Source organism: Petromyzon marinus, unplaced genomic scaffold (genome assembly GCF_048934315.1).
Source record: "Petromyzon marinus isolate PM22_M1 ecotype Great Lakes invasive population unplaced genomic scaffold, UKy_Petmar_22M1.pri1.0 PM_Scaffold_9, whole genome shotgun sequence".
Taxonomy (NCBI): Eukaryota; Metazoa; Chordata; class Hyperoartia; order Petromyzontiformes; family Petromyzontidae; genus Petromyzon; species Petromyzon marinus.
This window is the reverse complement of record NW_027423699.1, coordinates 286,897-308,508: the sequence shown is the minus strand read 5'-3', so window position 1 is coordinate 308,508 and position 21,612 is coordinate 286,897. Positions and strand designations below refer to the sequence as shown.

The 21,612-nt window shown below is 46.7% G+C and overlaps 2 protein-coding genes across 2 annotated transcripts in view; both read left to right on the top strand.

The window, feature by feature from the left end:
- Positions 1-74: 74 nt before the first annotated feature.
- On the top strand, positions 75-20,351 carry LOC142923929 (uncharacterized). The gene is made up of 4 exons (XM_076064953.1): positions 75-182; positions 5,091-5,153; positions 8,280-9,309; positions 17,898-20,351. The coding sequence occupies exons 3-4, from the start codon at positions 8,310-8,312 to the stop codon at positions 19,064-19,066; spliced, it is 2,169 nt and encodes a 722-aa protein (XP_075921068.1). The 5' UTR covers positions 75-182; positions 5,091-5,153; positions 8,280-8,309; the 3' UTR covers positions 19,067-20,351.
- LOC142923922 (uncharacterized) overlaps positions 14,559-21,612 on the top strand; it is a 55,107-nt gene continuing 48,053 nt past the window's right edge. The window contains exon 1 of the mRNA XM_076064941.1: positions 14,559-14,581. The gene's annotated coding sequence lies outside the window, so the exon portion shown is untranslated. The remainder of the gene's footprint in view (positions 14,582-21,612) is intronic.

The following is a 21,612-nucleotide window of genomic DNA, read 5'->3' as shown; positions in this document are numbered from 1 at the left end:
ACTAAATGAACTATGAACATATGGGCCGGGTTCATTAACATAATATATTCACGTACGGAGCCGCTCATTGTGGGAGGAGAGTGTTATCGTTCCCCACAAATGACGTCATGTCACCGCCTGCTGTCGCGTGACGTCACGAGGTAACAGGAAGCTGCTGATCCGCCCGTCCACTGAAATACGAGGTGAGAAATTCTCATCGCGGTTGTGGTTGTGGTGGTGGTTGTTGTGGTGGTGGTTGTGGTGGTTGTGGTGGTTGTTGTTGTTTACCGAGGTAGAGCCTCTCTCTCGTAGGGATGTCAATTGAGTATCAGCGAGAATGGAAGCGATGTCCAGGTTGTAACTTTATAGCGCGGGGCCTAGCCACGCGGGGCCTTGCCTCCTGCCCTCGCCTGATCGCGTTTGCTTCAATTCTCTCGCTTAAGTTTAATTTGTTTCACTCGGCTCGCCTCTTTGTCACTTTGTTTTACTTGTTGTGGTGGTTGTTGTGGTGGTTGTTGTGGTGGTGGTTGTTGTGGTGGTGGTGGTTGTGGTGGTGGTTGTGGTGGTGGTTGTTGTGGTGGTTGTTGTGGTTGTGGTGGTGGTTGTTGTGGTGGTTGTTGTGGTTGCGGTGGTGGTTGTTGTGGTGGTTGTGGCGGTTGTTGTTGTGGTTGCGGTGGTGGTTGTGGTGGTGGTTGTTGTGGTGTGGTTGTGTTGGTTGTTGTGGTGTTGGTGGTTGTGGTGTTGGTTGTATTGGTGGTGGTTGTGGTGGTGGTTGTTGTGGTGGTGGTTGTGGTGGTGGTGGTGGTTGAGGTGGTTGTTGTGGTGGTTGTGGTGGTTGTGGTGGTGGTTGTTGTGGTGGTTGTTGTGGGTGGCCACGTGGAATGTTCGAACGCTCACTGCGGAGGAGAGGCTGCCCCTCCTCTGTCGGGAGCTGTACCGGTACCGCCTGGATCTGTGTGGCATTCAGGAGGTCCGGTGGACCGGCTCTGGCTCCTGCCACCATGAGGGGTGGACAGTCCTCTACTCGGGGCAGCAGACTGCCAAACAACAGGGTGTGGCTCTTCTTTTGAACAAAAGAATGAAGGGGGCGTGGGAGCGTGGCGGTGAGGTGTGGGAAGCTGTAAGTCCCAGGCTACTTTGGGCTCGCCTTCCCATCAACCGGAGGCGAGGAATGGTGGTCGTGGTTACATATGCCCTCACCGAAGATGAACATCCGTGGAGGGATGCAGGCAAAGCCGATGAGTCAGATGCCTTCTATGACCTCGGGATAGAGTCATCATGTTGGGTGACTTAAATGTCCGAGTTGGTCATGATACTGGCACCTGGTCTGGAGTGATTGGAGGGCATGGGCCAGATCAGCTCAATAACAACGGTAGGAGGCTGCTAGATTTTTGTGCAGCCCATGGGCTTGTAATTACCAACACGCTGTTCCGGCATCGGCGCATCCACACAACATCATGGATGTATGCCGGGTCCAAGAAAGAACATCTGCTGGACTACATAGTGACGGACCAGCGGATGCGAGCCCATGTCTTTGACACCAGGACCTACCGTGGAGCTGATCTGCCCTCTGACCATGAACTAGTCATCTGTAAGATGCGCCTGCCATTCTTCCACTCCGGTGGTGGGTGTACACGCAGGACCCCATTACAACCTAAAGTGGCCTGGTCTCAGTTATCTGATGAAAGTTGCAAGCGAGAATTTCATCATCGCTTGCGGCTGGGATTGGCATCGTCCCCGACTCCTCCTGATGTCGAGGGTAAATGGGCGAGGTTTAGGACTGTGACTCATGCAGCTGCAATGGCTGCTTTGGGTACGTGGTCCAGACCTCCCCAGAGACCCTGGCTGACAGAGGAGGTGTTCAGGATGGTTGAGAAAAAGCAACAGGCCCACTGTCATCGGCTACAGAATCCCACGTCAGAGAATGAGGAGGCTTGCCGCAGCCTTCGCTCGGAGGTTCGGAGTGCCGTGAGGCACTGCAAGGATGGGTGGTGGTCGCGGGTTGCTGAGGAGATGGAGTCTGCCTCAGTGGCCCGTGATCACAAATCTCTATTTAACTCCATCAAAAAAGTAATCTGCAGCGCCACACCTATTACCATCATTAGGGGAAAAAACGGTGACCCAATCTCCGACCCCCAGGAACAGGTTTGCAGATTTGCTGAGCATTTCTGTGAGGTCCTGGGGGAGGGAAAATCCCTCAGCCAGGAAAACATCGTGGCACAAAGTGAGGATGACCCTGCTGAGGCTGCGGTGCCTCAAATATTGGAAGAAGTCACCCCCTGTGAGTGGCTGGCTGAGGTGCCATCTGTTGAGGAAGTACTGAAGGCGATCCGGAGTCTGAGACCAGGAAAGGCAGCGGGCAGAGATGATCTCCCAAGCAAAATGCTGAGGGAGGGCGGCGTTTGTGCACAGACTGCCCTATATGACATCATAACAACAGTCTGGACCACTGGACGGGTTCCGCAGGATTGGAAGGATGCCCTGGTGGTCCCCCTTTTTAAGAAGGGGGACCACACAGACTGTAACAACTACAGGGGCATCTCCTCAGTGTGCCGGGAAAGGTCCTGGAAAGGATTATTCAACATCGCCTTGCCAGGCACGCTGAGGAGAGGCTTGCGGAGCCCCAATGCGGTTTCAGGAAAGGGCGGTCCTGCACAGATGCCATATTTTCTGTCTGTCTGCTACAGCAGAGGTGTAGCGAATTCCAACAAGACCTACATCTCTGCTTTATTGACCTGGTCAAGGCCTATGATACCATCAGTAGGCCTGGGCTCTAGGTTGTTCTTCGTGCTTTTGGAGTACCTGACCCTCTGCTCACGATCATTAAGGACCTTCATGATGGTGAGCGGGCCCGGGTAAAACTACGTGGCTGGGAGTCAGAGCCATTCCCTGTTAACCTTGGGGTGCGACAGGGATGTCCTCTGGCTCTCACATTATTTAACATCTATTTTGACCACGTAGTTTGTGAAGCCTTCAATAGCTGTACCGGGGGAATCTACATATGGTACAGATATAATGGGAGGCTGATCGACGCCCGGGTGCGGTCAAGGGATGGCTCCCTATTGCTCAACCACGTTATGTATGCTGATGATTTGGTAATAGCTGCACATTCGGAGGAGGAATTGGAGACGCTGCTGCTGAGACTGGAGCGTGCCACTAAGAGGTGGGGCCTTACCATCAGCCCCACCAAAACTAAGCACCTGCCTGGGTATTTTGTACCATCGGACACTCCACCCCCACAACTCCCAATCGGTGATGGGGCAGTTGTGGAGAGAGTGGAGAGTTTCCCATACCTGGGCAGTGTGCTTATGACCGGCTCCAGTTTAACAGCAGAGGTCTCACTCCGAATCAGTCGAGCGGCAATATCTTTTCATCGGTTGCGTAACGCTGTGTGGAAGCTACCTGGTCTGTCGCTCCGCACTAAAAGCTTCAGGTCTTCTCAGCCACGGTCATTCCCTCCCTTCTCTATGCTTGCGAAACGTGGACCCCCCTAATGGAACATCTTCGCCGGTTAGAAACATTTAGGCTGGCCTGCCTACGATCCATCCTGGGTTTAACCAGACTGGATTGTGTGAGGAGCTCACAAATCCTTGAAAGATCTGGGCAGGGTCCCATCAGTAAGCTCCTCCGGCAGGCAAGGCTGCGATGGCTGGGTCATGTAGCCCGCATGCCCAGCCACCGCATGCCGAAACAGCTTTTGTTTGGCCGGATTGAGGGGGCTAAGCGGGCGTGGCACGGGCTAGAGAAGAGATGGAGTGATGTGGTACAGGAGGACGTGGAGCTGAGTGGACTTGCCGATGACTGGTACCAGCGGTGTCAAGATCGGCCTCTGTGGAGGAGGCTCGTGAAGGATGCTACTGGGCAGTTGGAGGCAGTCGCCCTCCAACAACAACGGAGGACGGAGGAGCGACGCTCAGAACAACGAGCGGAGCGCCGGGTGGCTAAAGCACAGCAGGTTGGCACAGTAGGGGGCACAGGTGGTGCATCAGCCAGTCATCTCAGTCAGTCGACCCGTGGCACCTGGGTCTGCCCCGTGACCTCCTGCCAGCGGGCGTTCGACACTTCACGTGGCCTCAGGGTGCACATAGCCTGGCACAAGCGTCGTGCTGACGTCACCGCCACGTAGTGGCGAATGGCGGTTGTTGTTGTTGTGGTTTTGGTGGTGGTGGTTGTGGTGGTGGTTATGGTGGTGGTTGTGGTGATGGTTGTTGTGGTGGTGGGGGTGGTGGTTGTGGGAGTGGCTGTGGTAGTGGTTGCTGTGGTGGTTGTTGTTGTGGTGGTTGTGGTGGTTGTTGTGCTGGTTGTTGTGGTTGTTGTGGTGGTGGTTGTGGTGGTTGTGGTGGTGGTTGTTGTGGTGGTTGCTGTGGTGGTGGTTGTGGTGGTGGTTGTGGTGGTGGTGGTTGTGGTAGTGGTGGTTGTGGTGGTGGTTGTGGTGGTTGTGGTGGTGATTGTTGTGGTGGTGGTTGTGGTGGTGGTTGTTGTGGTGGTGGTTGTGGTAGTGGTTGTTGTGGTGGTTGTGGTGGTGGTTGTGGTGGTGGTTGTGGTTGTTGTGGTGGTTGTTGTGGTGGTTGTTGTGGTGGTTGTTGTGCTGGTTGTTGTGGTTGTTGTGGTGGTGGTAGTGGTTGTTGTGGTGGTTGTGGTGGTGGTGGTGGTTGTGGTGGTTGTGGTGGTGGTGGTTGTGGTGGTTGTGGTGGTGATTGTTGTGGTGGTGGTTGTGGTTGTTGTGGTGGTGGTTGTGGTAGTGGTGGTTGTGGTTGTGGTGGTGGTGGTTGTGGTGGTGGTTGTTGTGGTGGTGGTTGTGGTAGTGGTTGTTGTGGTGGTGGTTGTGGTGGTGGTGGTTGTGGTGGTGGTGGTTGTTGTTTACCGAGGTAGAGCCTCGCTCTCTCATAGGGATGTCAATTGAGTAGCAGCGAGCATGGAAGCGATGTCCAGGTTGGAACTTTACAGCGCGGGGCCTAGCCACGCGGGGCCTTGCCTCCTGCCCTCGCCTGATCGCGTTTGCTTCAATTCTCTCGCTTAAGTTTAATTTGTCTTCACACGGCTCGCCACTTTGTCACTTTGTTTTACTTTTAAATATTCACGCAGTTTTTATTTCATTCTTTTTTTACCAGGCCAAGCCCGCTTGAGCTGCTGTGCCGCTTTTGTTTTCAGAAGCGACCTGCCCACAACACAAGGTGAGGCTCGTGAACAGTGTGGTGGTGTTCACTCTAGACGCGTGGCGGTGTTCACTCTAGACATGTGGCGGTGTTTACTCTAGACGCGTGGCGGTGTTCACTCTAGACGCGTGGCGGTGTTCACTCTAGACGCGTGGCGGTGTTCACTCTAGACGTGTGGCGGTGTTCACTCTGGACGGGTGGCGGTGTTTACTCTAGACGCGTGGCGGTGTTCACTCTAGACGCGTGGCGGTGTTCACTCTAGACGCGTGGCGGTGTTCACTCTAGACATGTGGCGGTGTTCACTCTAGACGCGTGGCGGTGTTCACTCTAGACGCGTGGCGGTGTTCACTGTAGACGCGTGGTGGTGTTCACTCTCTACATATGGAGGGGAAACCCGGGGATCGGGAAGGAAATCCACGCGACCACGGGGAGAGAGAGAGAGAGACGCAGCCTCAGCTGTGTTTATTTATCCTCAATGAATTACTTTGTGGAGTGAGGAACCATTAATACTGAGCAGGTGAAGGTGGCCAGGCGTGGGTCTGGACACACCACCACCTGTGAACCATGCCAGTGTGTGACAGTGGTGGAGCCAGTGGCGGTGGGGTGGCACGTACCCCCCCAATGGTCCGATTGAAATCCCTAATTTCGATCGGATCATTGGGGTTTATTAGTAACTAGCTTCACTACCCGGCTTCGCCCGGGACTTGGATTCTTGTCTTGGATAAATTTCAAATTTCATATTCCCTTATCTTTGACTGAAAACCCCTGAAAAAATTTGATGCTTGCAAGAAAGAAAAAAGCCGAAACAAATCAAGTTCCCTAAATCGGATGTTTTCACTCAAGGAAATTTAACCTTAATCCACTTCTACGCAAGGTCGATTTTGGCCACTCCGGAAGGGAATGACGTGGCGAGCTGAAAATAGTCGCGTTCATTTAGAAATTCCAGACAGCATAAGCTGTGAAATTTTCATGATGCCAGAGCTCAGCGTTGGATAGTTTTGATGCTTCACACAAACAGATGCTATTTCTGCTTTATATTTAATAGCCGTTGTACCCGTTCTTCGCACCCATATGTATTGAAACTCCGAGAAGCCAATGGCTTCATCGGCCAGGAGCAAAGCACCACCTAAAATCTCCCGGCATGCTGTTAACAGCTCTAAAAGTACGGTGCACGAAGAGCCATATGGTAGGGGTAAGCATTGCAGAGCGCTTAACTCAGGTGTGTTGCGGGTTGACGTCACACACTCCATGGTCATTTCCCCCACCCCCCCCCCCAAAATACAAAAGTCTATTTTTATACTTTTTACATTGTGTAGAGTATGGAACCTACCCACATGCCAAATCTCAAGTGTGTAGCATGTTGGGAAGTATGCTAAACACTTTCGAACAGACACATATCCACACATTTCGCTTTTATATATATAGATAAATCAGCATTTTGCGACCCCCCCCCCCACTGCCACCGTGTGGCATTTTATTACGTGCCAGGGACTCTATGAGAGGACAACAGTCCGAGTCCATAATTGGCAATAAGTAACGGCAAAGCAGTTACAAGCGACTCACAGAATTGTGTGCAGTTGCGTATACAGTACACGACTTCCCTGAAGGCAAACACCTTCAGCGAGCGCGATGGCTATCACACACGTCGAATAAAAAGGATTAGGACAAGTCCTTGGTAACAACTCCGTACTAACAACTCCTTACTTAATAACAACTCATAATATTCTTAGTTTTTTCGGTAAAGTCACGTTGAAGAGAAACAACAAAATAACAAAATATATATAAAACAATAAAAAAATTTCACGACGTTTCGACCATAACTCAAACGGTCATCATCAGGTGTGTCGGTTTGCATAAATTTATTTTTAAAACGGCACATTTATTTATAAATAATAATAATAATAAATAAATGTGCCGTTTTAAAAATAAATTTATGCAAACCGACACACCTGATGATGACCGTTTGAGTTATGGTCGAAACGTCGTGAAATTTTTTTATTGTTTTATATATATTTTGTTGTTTCTCTTCAACGTGACTTTACCGAAAAAACTAAGAATATGAATTACTGCAGTCACGAAAGCTTTAAATCAAAACAACTCATAATGTTTCATTGCTGGAGGGGTTGCTCATGGCTCCGCCTCTGAGTGTGTGATCGTGTCAAGTTTGTATGTGCAGTAAAGCCTATTAACTCTATATAGTAATAGGTTTTACCCTTTTAACTGGCACAAAAAAAACTGACCCCTTTATTCAAGTCATCATGTTTGCAATAACCACAACACAAGCAGTCAAAATGCAAACAAATGAGACAACTCTGATAATACTAAGCACTGTCCTTGAAATTGATTGGTCCACACCCGAGACGGCTTTTCTTAGAACCTAGTCTCCACTGGTGTTGAAACAGAAGACGCCAAAAGGCGTCTCGGGTGTGGACCAATCAAATTCAAGGACAGTGCTTATTATCAGTTGTCTCTATTGTTTGCATTTTGACTGCTTGTGTTGTGGTTATTGCAAACATGATGCCTTGAATGAAGGTGTCAGTTTTTTGTTCCAGTTAAAAGAGTAAAACCTATTACTATATCTTGTTACTGGCAAAGGAGGTCTCATAATCTATTAACTCTATTGAGCACGGAGGTGATATCAAAACAGTTTATTTTTGTTTTTCTCTGGAACTCTTTGTTTGAATGTAGTCGGGAAGTTATCACAGCACACGTGCAGCTGAAATCAGAACTGTTCATCCCAGCATTCAAGGACATCTGTGCCTGGCTTCACACCTCTAAGTTGCGATTAAACATTCATTTATGCATAACACAAATAGTATTATTTTCAACACCCTTTGCTATGTCAGCTGAATTTAGCTTTCATAAATATTCCTTTTGTAGCCAGACATCCGAAATTGTGTGCTCGGAGTTTTAGGTTAACATTCATTTTGAAGATACTAGGGCTTCCAGGCACGTTTATGACCATTTGCCCTCTCATTGTGTGCCATAACAGCCCGTTTGATGAATTTGGGGCACTTTTTCACTATAACATGAATATATGAATAAGTATATACGTGTTAGTCACGTGTTACTGTGTGTATGCATTCCTCTGTGCATCGATACTGACGTGTAGATGGTGTTTATATTCTTTTTTTCCGTCTGCAGCTGTCGCTTTCTGTCTGCAGAATTTGTCCGATGGAGCAAAGGCACTCGGCGCGGCTTGGTGCAAAAAGGCAACAATGCGACCGGCCTGCAAACAACACGGATCGTACTGGAAATTTGACACCGCACCAGAGAACACACACAGGAGAGAAACCCTTCAAGTGCAGTGTGTGTGGGAAGGCCTTTTCACTTTCACCAAATCTTCAAAGACACCAGAGAACACACACGGGAGAGAAACCCTTCAAGTGCAGTGTGTGTGGGAAGGCGTTTGCACATTCATCTACTCTTAAAAAACACCAGAGAACACACACGGGAGAGAAACCCTTCAAGTGCAGTGTGTGTGGGAAGGCGTTTTCACAGTCACCACATCTTCAAGTACACCAGAGAACGCACACAGGAGAGAAACTCTTTAAGTGCAGTGTGTGTGGGAAGGCGTTTTCAGATCCATCTGCTCTTGTAAGACACCAGAGAACACACACGGGAGAAAAACCCTTCAAGTGCAGTGTGTGTGGTAAGGCGTTTGCACTTTCACCAAATCTTCAAATACACCAGAGAACACACACAGGAGAGAAACCCTTCAAGTGCAGTGTGTGTGGGAAAGCGTTTGCACTTTCACCAAATTTTCAAATACACCAGAGAACACACACAGGAGAGAAACCCTTCAAGTGCAGTGTGTGTGGGAAGGCGTTTTCACGTTCAACAAATCTTCAAAGACACCAGAGAACACACACAGGAGAGAAACCTTTCAAGTGCAGTGTGTGTGGGAAGGCGTTTGCACTTTCACCAAATCTTCAAATACACCAGAGAACACACACAGGAGAGAAACCCTTCAAGTGCAGTGTGTGTGGGAAGGCGTTTTCAGATCCATCTGCTCTTGTAAGACACCAGAGAACTCACACGGGAGAGAAACCCTTCAAGTGCAGTGTGTGTGGGAAGGCGTTTGCACTTTCACCAAATCTTCAAATACACCAGAGAACACACACAGGAGAGAAACCCTTCAAGTGCAGTGTGTGTGGGAAGGCGTTTGCACAGTCACCACATCTTCATGTACACCAGAGAACTCACAAGCATCAGAAGATCCACAAGGAATGGAGTCTGAAATCAGCTTGTGAAAGTCAAAGTTCCGCAATGAGCTCATCCCTCATGAAACAAGAACCGGAACAAAATCCCAGCTTGGACACTTTTAAAGGTATCGAGGTGAAATATGAAGAGGTGAAGGTGAAATGTGAAGAAGTGATGGTGAAGAGCGAAGAAGTGAAGGTAAAATGTGAAGATGAAGATTCAACTCCACAATGGGACCTTAACATCGATGGAGGCAACGTGAAGCAGGAGGAGAATTCTGACTGTGAGGCAGAGCGAGGCAACTCCCAGCAGTTTGTGGAAGTGGAGGTGTGGGTAGACTTCCTAGACAATACAAAGTCAAATAGAGACCCGGGAGATGTGTAAGCTTGAGACGATGTCGCTCCAATAGATGCACCTTTGTCACAGGCCTTTAATGACAAGAATTTTGAAGTTGAACACTCAATTCCTAGGTTCAACCTGCAGGGTAAGAGCGGCCAGTCTTTGTGGACCTGTGGGTTGGGTAGTTCTCTAACCATGAGCGAGAGCCAATAAGCTTCCAAGCATTCACAAGGTTCTAATAATTCCATTTATATGGTGCTTGCTTAATCGCCTCTGGCAATTCGGAGTTTTGTATCGTATCTCGTCTCAAACACTTGAAGAGCATCCCCAAGTAGCAGCTGCCCCTGTGTGGCACAAGTTGGTGGCCCTGCACCGGCCTGCATGTGGACAAGAGCCTGTCAGTAGGGGGCGATGGTTGATGTGGCATCTCAGTTGTGGAGTTTGTAGGTAATGTTTAGAATTTGATCAATTTTGACCCAGACGCCAGCATGCAATGGCCTACTCGTTTTGAATGGCGCAATAGTATGTTGTAGATACACTGTTAAGCGTATGTTTTAAAATAGCTTGTTAATGCGTTGTAACCTGATTCAGTATATTTCACTGCAGTAATTCAGTTTTGTTAATATTCCTGTGAATAATTTATAATGAATACCTGTCTGATTGTGTGCGTATATGTAACATTTTGTCTATAAGGGTCAAACATTGAATAAGTGATGTTTGGACAAAGTGTGTGTTTTGGAAGTAACCTGTACAGACAACTCAGGTGAGACTCATTGTTCTTGTGATACAGGGGAAAGGGTATTTTTCTGTTTTCAGGAAGCATCTCCCTCTGGAGCAACTCATTGTTTTTGAAATAGGCAGCACACTCGGATCATTAATCAATCACAAGTAGAGGAGATACATTCTCTACAACACGAATTATAATTTTGTACTACGTGTTGATGTAGATTTTGTCGAAATAGGACGAGAAATGGTCCAAGCTGTTTAACGTCTGGATGTTCACAACCAAGGGTTGAAGCAAGCCTGACCGCCTGCGGCGCCCCTCACAAACATTTACGGCCTTGAGCCAGGAAAGTCACGAAAAAAATTGCACACGAACGACGCCTCCACGCAGCTCCCGATGCTCCGTTTTGAAGTTTTAAAATGAAACAACTTTGAATTGTATTATGTTTTGAATTAGATAATTGTATTTATTCATTAAAAGCTTATTACTTGAAAACGATATTTCGTGTGAATTTTCCCTCGTCGTTAAGTAGATGGCCTTGCCGGGGGTTCGGTTCGACGCGGACTTTCAGCTGGTTGGGATCGCGGGATCGAGATGAGGCGACACAGAGCTGGCCGTGCGAGAAGACCGCCGTCTGCAGATCGATTCCAACGCGATCGAACGTCTGTCCCTGCACCTCCGTCGTTCATGCAGGGGGTCTGTAGGTTTACAGCACCTCCTGCATGAAAACGACGGAACGTGCAGCCTTCATCACAGATGAAGTTGTGCACTTATATAAAAGAGTATAGCCAGTGGGTTTTCAAAGTACCTTCGTCTTACAGAAATTAATTTTGAGTGAGCCCACCGCATTAAAACAATGCTCAGCTGAGCTGGGCGAGCCACGGTGGGTTTGGGGGGGGGTCACCTCATCTTTGTCACGTGCCGTAGCTCACGTGACTTCTGTCGCGACAATGTCTGGATGTTTTCGCCTGAGCATGACCCCTCGTGTTGCGATCGAAACGTCGCGATTTATTTTTTCTTATTTTATTTTTTCTACCTACGTGACTTTACCGCAAGAACCAAAGAGTATGAAAGATTTAAAGCTTTCGTGACTGCAGTAATTCATATTCTTAGCTCTTTCGGTAAAGTCACGTTGAAGGAAAGCAATATAATAATAAAATATATAAAACAATAAAAAATTCTCACGACGTTTCGACCATAACACAAACGGTCGTCATCAGGTGTGTCGGTTTGCATTAATTTATTTATTTTTAAACGGTGTATTTATTTATAAAAAACGTCAGCGCCACGCGCAGAGATTTGGCAGTTTGTTTAGAGGGACGAGTCCATCTATGTTCTGAGAAGAGGAGGGGGGAGACGAAAAATTAATGTATGCTGTCTGAAAGGCGCTGTAAGTGAACAATCAATTAAGACCTGAAATGGTTTATCAAATCTTTCCAATGATTGCTAAGCCAGAATCCATCTTCTCGGTTGGAATTGTCTCTGTGCTTGTTTATGTGGATAGCCTCATGAACGAATCGCTCATGGTAGCCAGATGGCTTACAAAGAACCTCTGTCTTGGAAAAGTCAATGTCATGTGAGCCTACTGAATTATAACAATGATCTGCCACGGCCGAGGTGTTGGTCCTACCGTGTTTAAGGTCTGCTTTGTGTTCACGAATGCGGTCTGAGACATGGCGTTTGGTTTCTCCAATGTAACTACTACCACAGAGGCAACTTAGTTTGTAGACACCAGGGTACTGTATGTCCGGAATCACATCTTTTACAGACAGAACCAGATCACGGATTTTATGTAATGTGTTGAAACGGACCTGGATCTTGTGTTTATTCAAGATTTTGGAGATCTTTTTGTGATCCCCGCAATGTAGGGTAAAGTGTTGGTTTTGAAAGGCTCCTCAAGAGGGTCCTTCTTCATGGTTTGAGTGATAGCTTTGCGGATTGCATAGTCGGAGTAACCATTAGCCTTAAGAACTTGGTGTACGTGCTTGAGTTCACTGCCTATGTGTTCCTGGTCGGATATGCATTGGGCTCTATGATACAGAGTTTTGATGAGAGAATTCTTCTGTGATGGATGGTGGAAGGAATCCGGTTTCAGATAAGCATCCGTTTGGGTAGCTTTCCTGTAGACAGAGTGGCTCATTGAACCATCAGGTCTCTTTTTTATTAGGACATCCAAAAAAGGTAGCTTGCCATCATTTTCAACTTCCATGGTAAATCTGATGGCTGCGTGTATGGAATTGATGTGGTCGAAGAATTGGTCTAGAGCAGGCCGGCCATGTGGCCAGATGACAAAAGTGTCATCCACGTACCTCTTCCATAAGGTTGGGCGCAGAGTGGCAGTCTGGATGGCGTCAGTCTCAAATTTCTCCATGAAAATGTTAGCTATAACCGGAGATAGGGGGGAGCCCATTGGGGTGCCCTCAGTTTGTTTGTAGAAAGTTACATTCCAAGTGAAGTATGTATTGGTTAAGCAGTGTCTCACCAGGGGGGGTACCTCAGTGTTTAGTTCTTGATGAACCAAGTCTTCAATGATTGCGATAGTGTCAGGTATAGGAACTTTGGTGAATAAGGAAACTAGATCAAAACTGACAAGCAGGTCGTCTGGGGACAGGGAAATACCCTTGATTGTCGTTACCAGGTGAGTAGAATTTTGTACCGCAGAGGTGGTTTTTCAAGTGAAAGGACACAGGATTTCAGACAAATAACGAGCCAGTTTGTATGTGGGGGGAGTTGATAGTAGAGACGATGGGACGAAGGGGTGTATCTACTTTATGTATTTTTGGTAAGCCGTATAATCTTGGTGGCCTGGCAGCAGATGGTTTCAACGAAAACTGTTTAGATTGATAAATTAATGCGGTTGAATCAGAAATTATTTTGTTGGTTTGTGTGACGAGGCTGTTGGTGGGATCTCTTTTTATTTTTGCATAGCTGCCATCGTCGAGTAATTCTTTAATTTTGTTGTTATATTTTAGTTTATCCATGATGACAGTAGCATTGCTCTTGTAAGCTGAGAGGACTACAACGTCATCCCTCTTTTTTAATTTCTATAATTCAAAACGCTCATCTTTGCTGAGGTTGCTAGCTGGCATCTTAGCGTTTTTGAGAGTTGCAGCGATTTCAGATCTTGCTACGTCTGCAGTGATGTGACCCGGGCCCCTGAGAGCAACGTCTACTTGGGCAATGATTTCATTAACTGGTATGTGTTTAGGTGTGACTGCAAAGTTTAGACCTTTAGCTAAAACGGATTTCAGACCATTGGAAATAGAACTGTTACTGCGATTAATTACGACTTTGTTAACATCTAGCTTTTTGGTGTGTGGGTCCAGTCTTTTGTTGAAGAGGAGGTTAAATTTGGAAATCAGGTTGTCCTTACATTTGGTCGACATAGTAGCAGCTGAAGAGGCAGTCATATTGTCTACATGTTCCCAATCCGATGTGGACATTGTTGCCCTCAATGATAAGTGTTATTCGTAGAGTGTCTTGTCTAACTGATCTAGTTCGGTGCGTATAATCTGATTTTCTCTGAGATAAGAGCTAAGCTAGTTTTGAAAAGAATTCGTTTAGCATTAGAAGAAGTTACAGCAGCAGAGGTCAGTGTAAATGCGATTGGTATTACCCCAGAGTCGCGGCATCTCTTCAGAAAGGTGAGAGACTCGATCAGCTGAGCCTTCTTATCCCGGAGTTTGTTGAAAGATCTTAAAGTTATGTGGAAACCCTCCCCGTAGAGGCGATTAAATTTTGATTTAAAGCTTTCGTGACTGCTGTAATTCATATTCTTAGCTCTTTCGGTAAAGTCACGTTGAAGGGAAACAATAAAATAATACAATATATATAAAACAATAAAAATTCTCACGACGTTTCGACCATAACACAAACGGTCATCATCACGTGTTGAAGTACAATCCTTATTTGGGCAAAGCTACTCCCGGTGACTGGCGGCTCATTAACATAATATATTCATGAAAGCCGTCGCGAGTTTATTGCGACGAGTTCGGCACCCACGCCCCATCCCTCCACGTATGGGCCAGACTCATTAACATAATTTATTTAAGTAACAGAGTTGCTCATTGTGGGAGGGGAGTGTTTTGTTCCCCGCAAGTGACGTCATGTCAACGTCTGCTGCCGCGTGACGTCACGAGATAACAGGAAGCTGCTGCTCCGCCGTGCACTGAAATCCGAGGTGAGTAATTCTCATCGCGGTTGTGGTGGTGGTGGTGGTTGTTGTTGTGGTTGTTGTGGTGGTGGTGGTTGTTGTTGTGGTGGTTGTTGTTGTTTGCCGAGGTAGAGCCTCGCTCTCTCTCGTAGGGATGTCAATTGAGTAGCAGCGAGCATGGAAGCGATGTCCAGGTTGGAACTTTACAGCGCGGGGCCTAGCCACGCGGGGCCGTGCCTCCTGCCCTCGCCTGATCGCGTTTGCTTAAATTCTCTCGCATAAGTTTAATTTGTCTTCACTCGGCTCGCCACTTTGTCACTTTGTTTTACTTGTCGTGGTTGTTGTGGTGGTTGTTGTGGTGGTGGTTGTTGTTGTGGTTGTATTGGTGGTGGTGTTTGTGGTGGTTGTATTGGTGGTGGTGTTTGTGGTGGTTGTATTGGTGGTGGTTGTGGTGGTGGTTGTATTGGTGGTGGTTGTGGTGGTGGTTGTGATGGTGGTTGTGGTGGTGGTGGTTGTGGTGGTGGTCGTTGTGGTGGTGGTTGTGATGGTGGTTGTGGTTGTGATGGTGGTTGTGGTGGTGTTTGTGGTGGTGTTTGTGGTGGTTGTATTGGTGGTGGTTGTATTGGTGGTGGTTGTGGTGGTGGTTGTGGTGGTAGTTGTTGTGGTGGTGGTTTTGGTGGTGGTTGTTGTGGTTTTGGTGGTGGTTGTGGTGGTGGTGTTTGTGGTGGTTGTATTGGTGGTGGTTGTGGTGGTAGTGGTTGTGGTGGTAGTTGTTGTGGTGTGGTTGTTCTGGTTTTGGTGGTGGTTGTTGTGGTGCTGGTTGTTGTGGTGGTTGTTGTGGTGGTGGTTGTGGTTGTGGTGGTGGTTGTTGTGGTGGTTGTTGTGGTGGTTGTGGTTGTTTTGGTGGTGGTTGTTGTGGTGGTTGTTGTGGTTTTGGTGGTGGTTGTGGTGGTTGTTGTGGTGGTGGTTGTGATGGTTGTTGTGGTGGTGGTTGTGGTTGTTGTGGTGGTGGTTGTGGTGGTGGTGGTTGTTGTGGTGGTGGTTGTTGTGGTGGTTGTTGTGGTGGTTGTGGTGGTGGTTGTTGTGGTGGTGGTTGTTGTGGTGGTTGTTGTGGTGGTTGTGGTGGTGGTTGTGGTGGTGGTGGTGGTTGTTGTGGTGGTGGTTGTTGTGGTGGTTGTTGTGGTGGTTGTGGTGGTGGTTGTGGTGGTGGTGGTTGTTGTGGTGGTTGTTGTGGTGGTTGTTGTGGTGGTTGTTGTTGTTGTTTACCGAGGTAGAGCCTCGCTCTCTCTCGTAGGGATGTCAATTGAGTAGCAGCGAGCATGGAAGCGATGTCCAGGTTGGAACTTTACAGCGCGGGGCCTAACCACACGGGGCCTTGCCTCCTGCCCTCGCCTGATCGCGTTTGCTTCAATTCCCTCGCTTAAGTTTAATTTGTCTTCACTCGGCTCGCCACTTTGTCACTTTGTTTTACTTTTAAATATTCACGCAGTTTTTATTTCATTCTTTTTTACCAGGCCAAGCCCGCTTGAGCTGCTGTACCGCTTTTGTTTTCGGAAGCGATCTGCCCACAACACAAGGTGAGGCTCGTGAACAGCGTGGCGGTGTTCACTCTAGACGCGTGGTGGTGTTCACTCTAGACGCGTGGCGGTGTTCACTCTAGACGCGTGGTGGTGTTCACTCTAGACGCGTGGCGGTGTTCACTCTGGACGCGTGGCGGTGTTCACTCTAGACGCGTGGCGGTGTTCCCTCTAGACGCGTGGCGGTGTTCACTCTAGACGTGTGGCGGTGTTCACTCTAGACGCGTGGCGGTGTTCACTCTAGACGGGTGGCGGTGTTCACTCTGGGCGCGTGGTGGTGTTTACTGTAGACGCGTGGTGGTGTTCACTCTACTTGGTGGAGTGAGGAAGCATGAATTTTGAGCAGGTGAAGGTGGCCAGGCGTGGGTCTGGACACACCACCACCTGTGAACCATGCCAGTGTGTGACAGTGGTGGAGCCAGTGGGGGTGGGGTGGCACGTACCCCCCCAACGGTCTGATTGAAATCCCTAATTTCGATCGGATCATTGGGGTTTATTAGAAACTAGCTTCACTACCCGGCTTCGCCCGGGACTTGGATTCTTGTCTTGGATGAATTTCAAATTTCATATTCCCTTATCTGTGTTGCGGGTTGACGCCACACACTCCATGGTCATTTCCCCCACTCCCCCAAAATACAAAAATATATTTTAATACTTTGTGCATTGTGTCCAGTCTGGAAGCTACCCACATTACAAATTTCAAGTTTGTAGCATGTTCGGAAGTATGCTGAACATTTCAAACAGACACACATTCACAATTGTGTGCAGTTGCGTATACAGTACACGACTTCCCTGATGGCAAACACCTTCAGCGAGCACGATGCATATCACAGGCGTCGAATAAAAAGCATAGGACAAGTCCTTACTAACAACTCCTTACTAACTAGCAACTCCTTACTAAGTAACAATGCCTTACTTACTAACAACTCCTTACTTACTAACAACTCCTTACCAACAACTCCTTACTAACAACTCCTTACGAACAACTCCTTACTTACTAACAACTCCTATCATTTTTCATTGCTGAAGGGGTTGCCCCTCCTACCTTAAAATCCTGGCTCCACCTCTGAGTGTGTGACAGGGTCAAGTTTGTATTTGCAGTAAAGTCTATTAATGCTATTGAGCGTGGAGGTTATATCAAAACAGTTTATTTTTGTTTTTCTCTAAAACTCTTTGTAAGAATGGAGTCAGGAAGTTATCACAGCACATGTGCAGCTGAAGTCGGAACTGTTCATCCCAGCATTCAAGGACATCTGTGCCTGGCTTCACAACTCTAAGTTGTGATTGAACATTAATTTATGCATTTCTGCATAACACAAATAGTATTATTTTCAACACCCTTTGCTATGTCAGCTGAATTTAGCTTTCATAAATATTCCTTTTGAAGCCAGACAGCCGAAATTGTGTGCTCGGAGTTTTGGGTTAACATTCATTTTGAAGATACTAGGGCTTCCAGGCACATTTATGACATTTGCCCTCTCATTGTGTGCCATAACAGCCCTTGTGATGAATTTGGGACACTTTTTCACTATAACATGAATATATGAATAAGTATAGACGTGTTAGCTACGTGTTACTGTGTGTATGAATTCCTCTGTGCATCGATACTGACGTGTAGATGATGTGGATATTCTTTTTTTCTTTCTGCAGCTGACGCTTCCTCTGTTGCTTCCTCTGCAGAATTTGTCTGATGGAGCAAAGGCACTCGGCGCGGCTCGGTGCAAAAAGGCAACAATGCGAACAGGGTGCAAACAACACGGATCGTACTGGAAATTTGATACGGCACCAGAGAACTCACACGGGAGAGAAACCTTTCAAGTGCAGTGTGTGTGGGAAGGCCTTTTCACTTTCACAAAATCTTCAAAGACACCAGAGAACACACACGGGAGAGAAACTCTTCAAGTGCAGTGTGTGTGGGAAGGCGTTTGCACATTTATCTACTCTTAAAAAACACCAGAGAACACACACGGGAGAGAAACCCTTCAAGTGCAGTGTGTGTGGGAAGGCGTTTGCGCGTTCATCTGCTCTTACAAAACACCAGAGAACACACACAGGAGAGAAACCCTTCAAGTGCAGTGTGTGTGGGAAGGCGTTTTCACTTTCACCAAATCTTCAAAGACACCAGAGAACACACACGGGAGAGAAACCCTTCAAGTGCAATGTGTGTGGGAAGGCGTTTGCACTTTCATCTACTCTTAAAAAACACCAGAGAACACACACAGGAGAGAAACCCTTCAAGTGCAGTGTGTGTGGAAAGGCATTTTCACAGTCACCACATCTTCAAGGACACCAGAGAACACACACAGGAGAGAAACTCTTTAAGTGCAGTGTGTCTGGGAAGGCGTTTTCAGATTCATCTGCTCTTGTAACACACCAGAGAACACACACAGGAGAGAAACCCTTCAAGTGCAGTGTGTGTGGGAAGGCGTTTTCACGTTCACCAAATCTTCAAAGACACCAGAGAACACACACGGGAGAAAAACCCTTCAAGTGCAGTGTGTGTGGGAAGGCGTTTTCACTTTCACCAAATCTTCAAAGACACCAGAGAACTCACAAGCATCAGAAGATCCACAAGGAGTGGAATCTGAAATCAGCTTGTGAAAGTCAAAGTGCCGCAATGAGCCCATCCCTCATGAAACAAGAACCGGAAGAAAATCCCAGCTTGGACACTTTTAAAGGTATCGAGGTGAAATATGAAGAGGTGAAGGGCAAATGTGAAGAAGTGATGGTGAAGAGTGAAGAAGTGAAGGTCAAATGTGAAGATGAAGATTCAACTCCAAAATCGGACCTTCGCATCGATGGAGGCAACGTGAAGCAGGAGGAGAATTCTGACTGTGAGGCAGAGCGAGGCAACGCCCAGCAGTTTGTGGAAGTGGAGGTGTGGGTGGACTTCCTAGACAATACAAAGTCAAATGGAGACCCGGTAGATGTGTAAGCTTGAGACGATGTTGCTCCAATAGATGCACCTTTGTCACAGGCCTTTAATGACAAGAATGTGAAGTTGAACAATCAATTCCTAGGTTCAACCAGCAGGGTAAGAGCGGCCAGTCTTTGTGGACCTGTGGGTTGGGTAGATCTCTAACCAGGAGCGAGAACCAATAAGCTCCCAAGCATTCACAAGGTTTTAATAATTGCATTGATATGGTGCTTGCTTAATCGCCTCTGGCAATTCGGAGTTTTGTTTCGTATCTTGTCTCAAACACTCGAAGAGCATCCCCAAGTAGCAGCTGCCCCTGTGTGGTACAAGGTGGTGGCCCTGCACCGGCCTGCATGTGGACAAGAGCCTGTCAGTAGGGGGCGATGGTTGATGTGGCATCTTGGTTGTGGAGTTTGTAGGTAATGTTTAGAATTTGATCAATTTTGACCCAGACGCCACCATGCAATGGCCTACTCATTTTGAAAGGCGCAATAGTATGTTGTACATACACTGCTAAGCGTATTTTTTAAAATAGCTTCTTGTTAATGCGATGTAACCTGATGCAGTATATTACACTGCAGTAATTCAGTTTTGTTAATATTCCTGTCAATAATTTAGAATGAATACTTGTCTGATTGTGTGCGTACATGTAACATTTTGTCTATAAGGGTCAAACATTGAATAAGTGATGTTAGGACAAAGTGTTTGTTTTGGAAGTAACCTGTACAGATAACTCAGGTGAGACTCATTGTTCTTGTGATACAGGTCAAAGGGTATTTTTGTGTTTTCAGGAAGCATCTCCCTCTGGAGCAACTCATTGTCTTTGAAATAGGGAGCACACTCGGATCATTCATCAGTGACAAGGCATACCACTCAAAAGTTACACGTAGGGGAGATACATTCTCTACAACACGAATTATAATTCATAATAAAGGTTTTTGGGTTAGATCTAACCCAAAAAACCTTTATTATGAATAATATTGGTCGCGAAAGCCTACGTGTTAAACGAATTATAATTTTGTATTACGTGTTGATGTAGATTTTGTCAAATTAGGACGAGAAATGGTCCAAGCTGTTTAACGTCTGGATGTTCACAACCAAGGGTTGAAGCAAGCCTGACCACCTGCGGCGCCCCTCACAACCATTTACGGCCTTGGGCCAGGAAAGTCACAAAAAGAATTGCACACGAACGACGCCTCCACGCAGCTCCCGATGCTCCGTTTTGAAGTTTGAAAATGAAACAACTTTGAATTGTATTATGTTTTGAATTAGATAATTGTATTTATTCATTAAAAGCTTATTACTTGAAAACGATATTTCGTGTGAATTTTCCCTCGTCGTTAAGTAGATGGCCTTGCCGGGGGTTCGGTTCGATGCGGACTTTCACCTGGTTGGGATCGCGGGATCGAGATGAGGCGACACAGAGCTGGCCGTGCGAGAAGACCGCCGTCTGCAGATCGATTCCAACGCGATCGAACGTCTGTCCCTGCACCTCCGTCGTTCATGCAGGATTTATAAGGCTTTTCCAAAATTGATATGAACAATAATATTTGCCATTATATCATAATTTTTTAACATGCTAAAAATAAATTTTGATTTAAAGCTTTCGTGACTGCAGTAATTCATATTCTTAGTTTTTTCGGTAAAGTCACGTTGAAGAGAAACAACAAAATAAAATATATATAAAACAATAAAAAATTCTCACGACGTTTCGACCATAACTCAAACGGTCATCATCAGGTGTGTCGGTTTGCATAAATTTATTTTGAAAACGGCATTTATTTATATATATATAAAAATAACGTTTGCGTCACGCGCAACGATTGGCTGTTTGCCAGGACTAGTCCATCTAGTTCTATTTCCGATGGTCTGAAATCCGTTTTAGCTAAAGGTCTAAACTTTGCAGTCACACCTAAACACATACCAGTTAATGATATAATTGCCCAAGTAGACGTTGCTCTCAGGGGCCTGGGTCACATCGCTGCAGACGTAGCAAGATCTGAAATCGCTGCAACCCTCAAAAACGCTAAGATGCCAGCTAGCAACCTCAGCAAAGATGAGCGTTTTGAATTATATAAATTAAAAAAGAGGAATGATATTGTAGTTCTCTCAGCTGACAAAGGCAATGCTACTGTTATCATGGATAAAATAGAATACAACAACAAAATTAAAGAATTACTCGACGATGGTAGTTATACAAAAATAAAAAGAGATCCCACCAACAGCCTCGTCACACAAACCAACAAAATAATTTCTGATTCAACCGCATTAATTGATCAATCTAAACAGTTTTCGTTGAAACCTTCTGCTGCCAGGCCACCAAGATTATACGGCTTACCAAAAATACATAAAGTTGATACACCTCTTCGTCCCATAGTCTCTACTATCAGCTCCCCCACCTACAAACTAGCTCGTTTTTTGTCTGAAATCCTGCGTCCTTTCACTGGAAAGACCACCTCTGCGGTACAAAATTCTACTCACCTGGTATCAACAATCAAGGGTATTTCCCTGTCCCCAGACGACCTGCTTGTCAGTTTTGATGTAGTTTCCTTATTCACCAAGGT

Excerpts from the sequence above, each read along its gene's own strand:
- LOC142923929 (XM_076064953.1), top strand. The coding sequence starts at position 8,310 with ATGGAGCAAAGGCACTCGGCGCGGCTTGGTGCAAAAAGGCAACAATGC. Across the intron at positions 9,310-17,897 it reads TGGGAAGGCGTTTGCACAGT|CTGGAAATTTGATACGGCAC; the intron begins CACCACATCTTC and ends ACACGGATCGTA.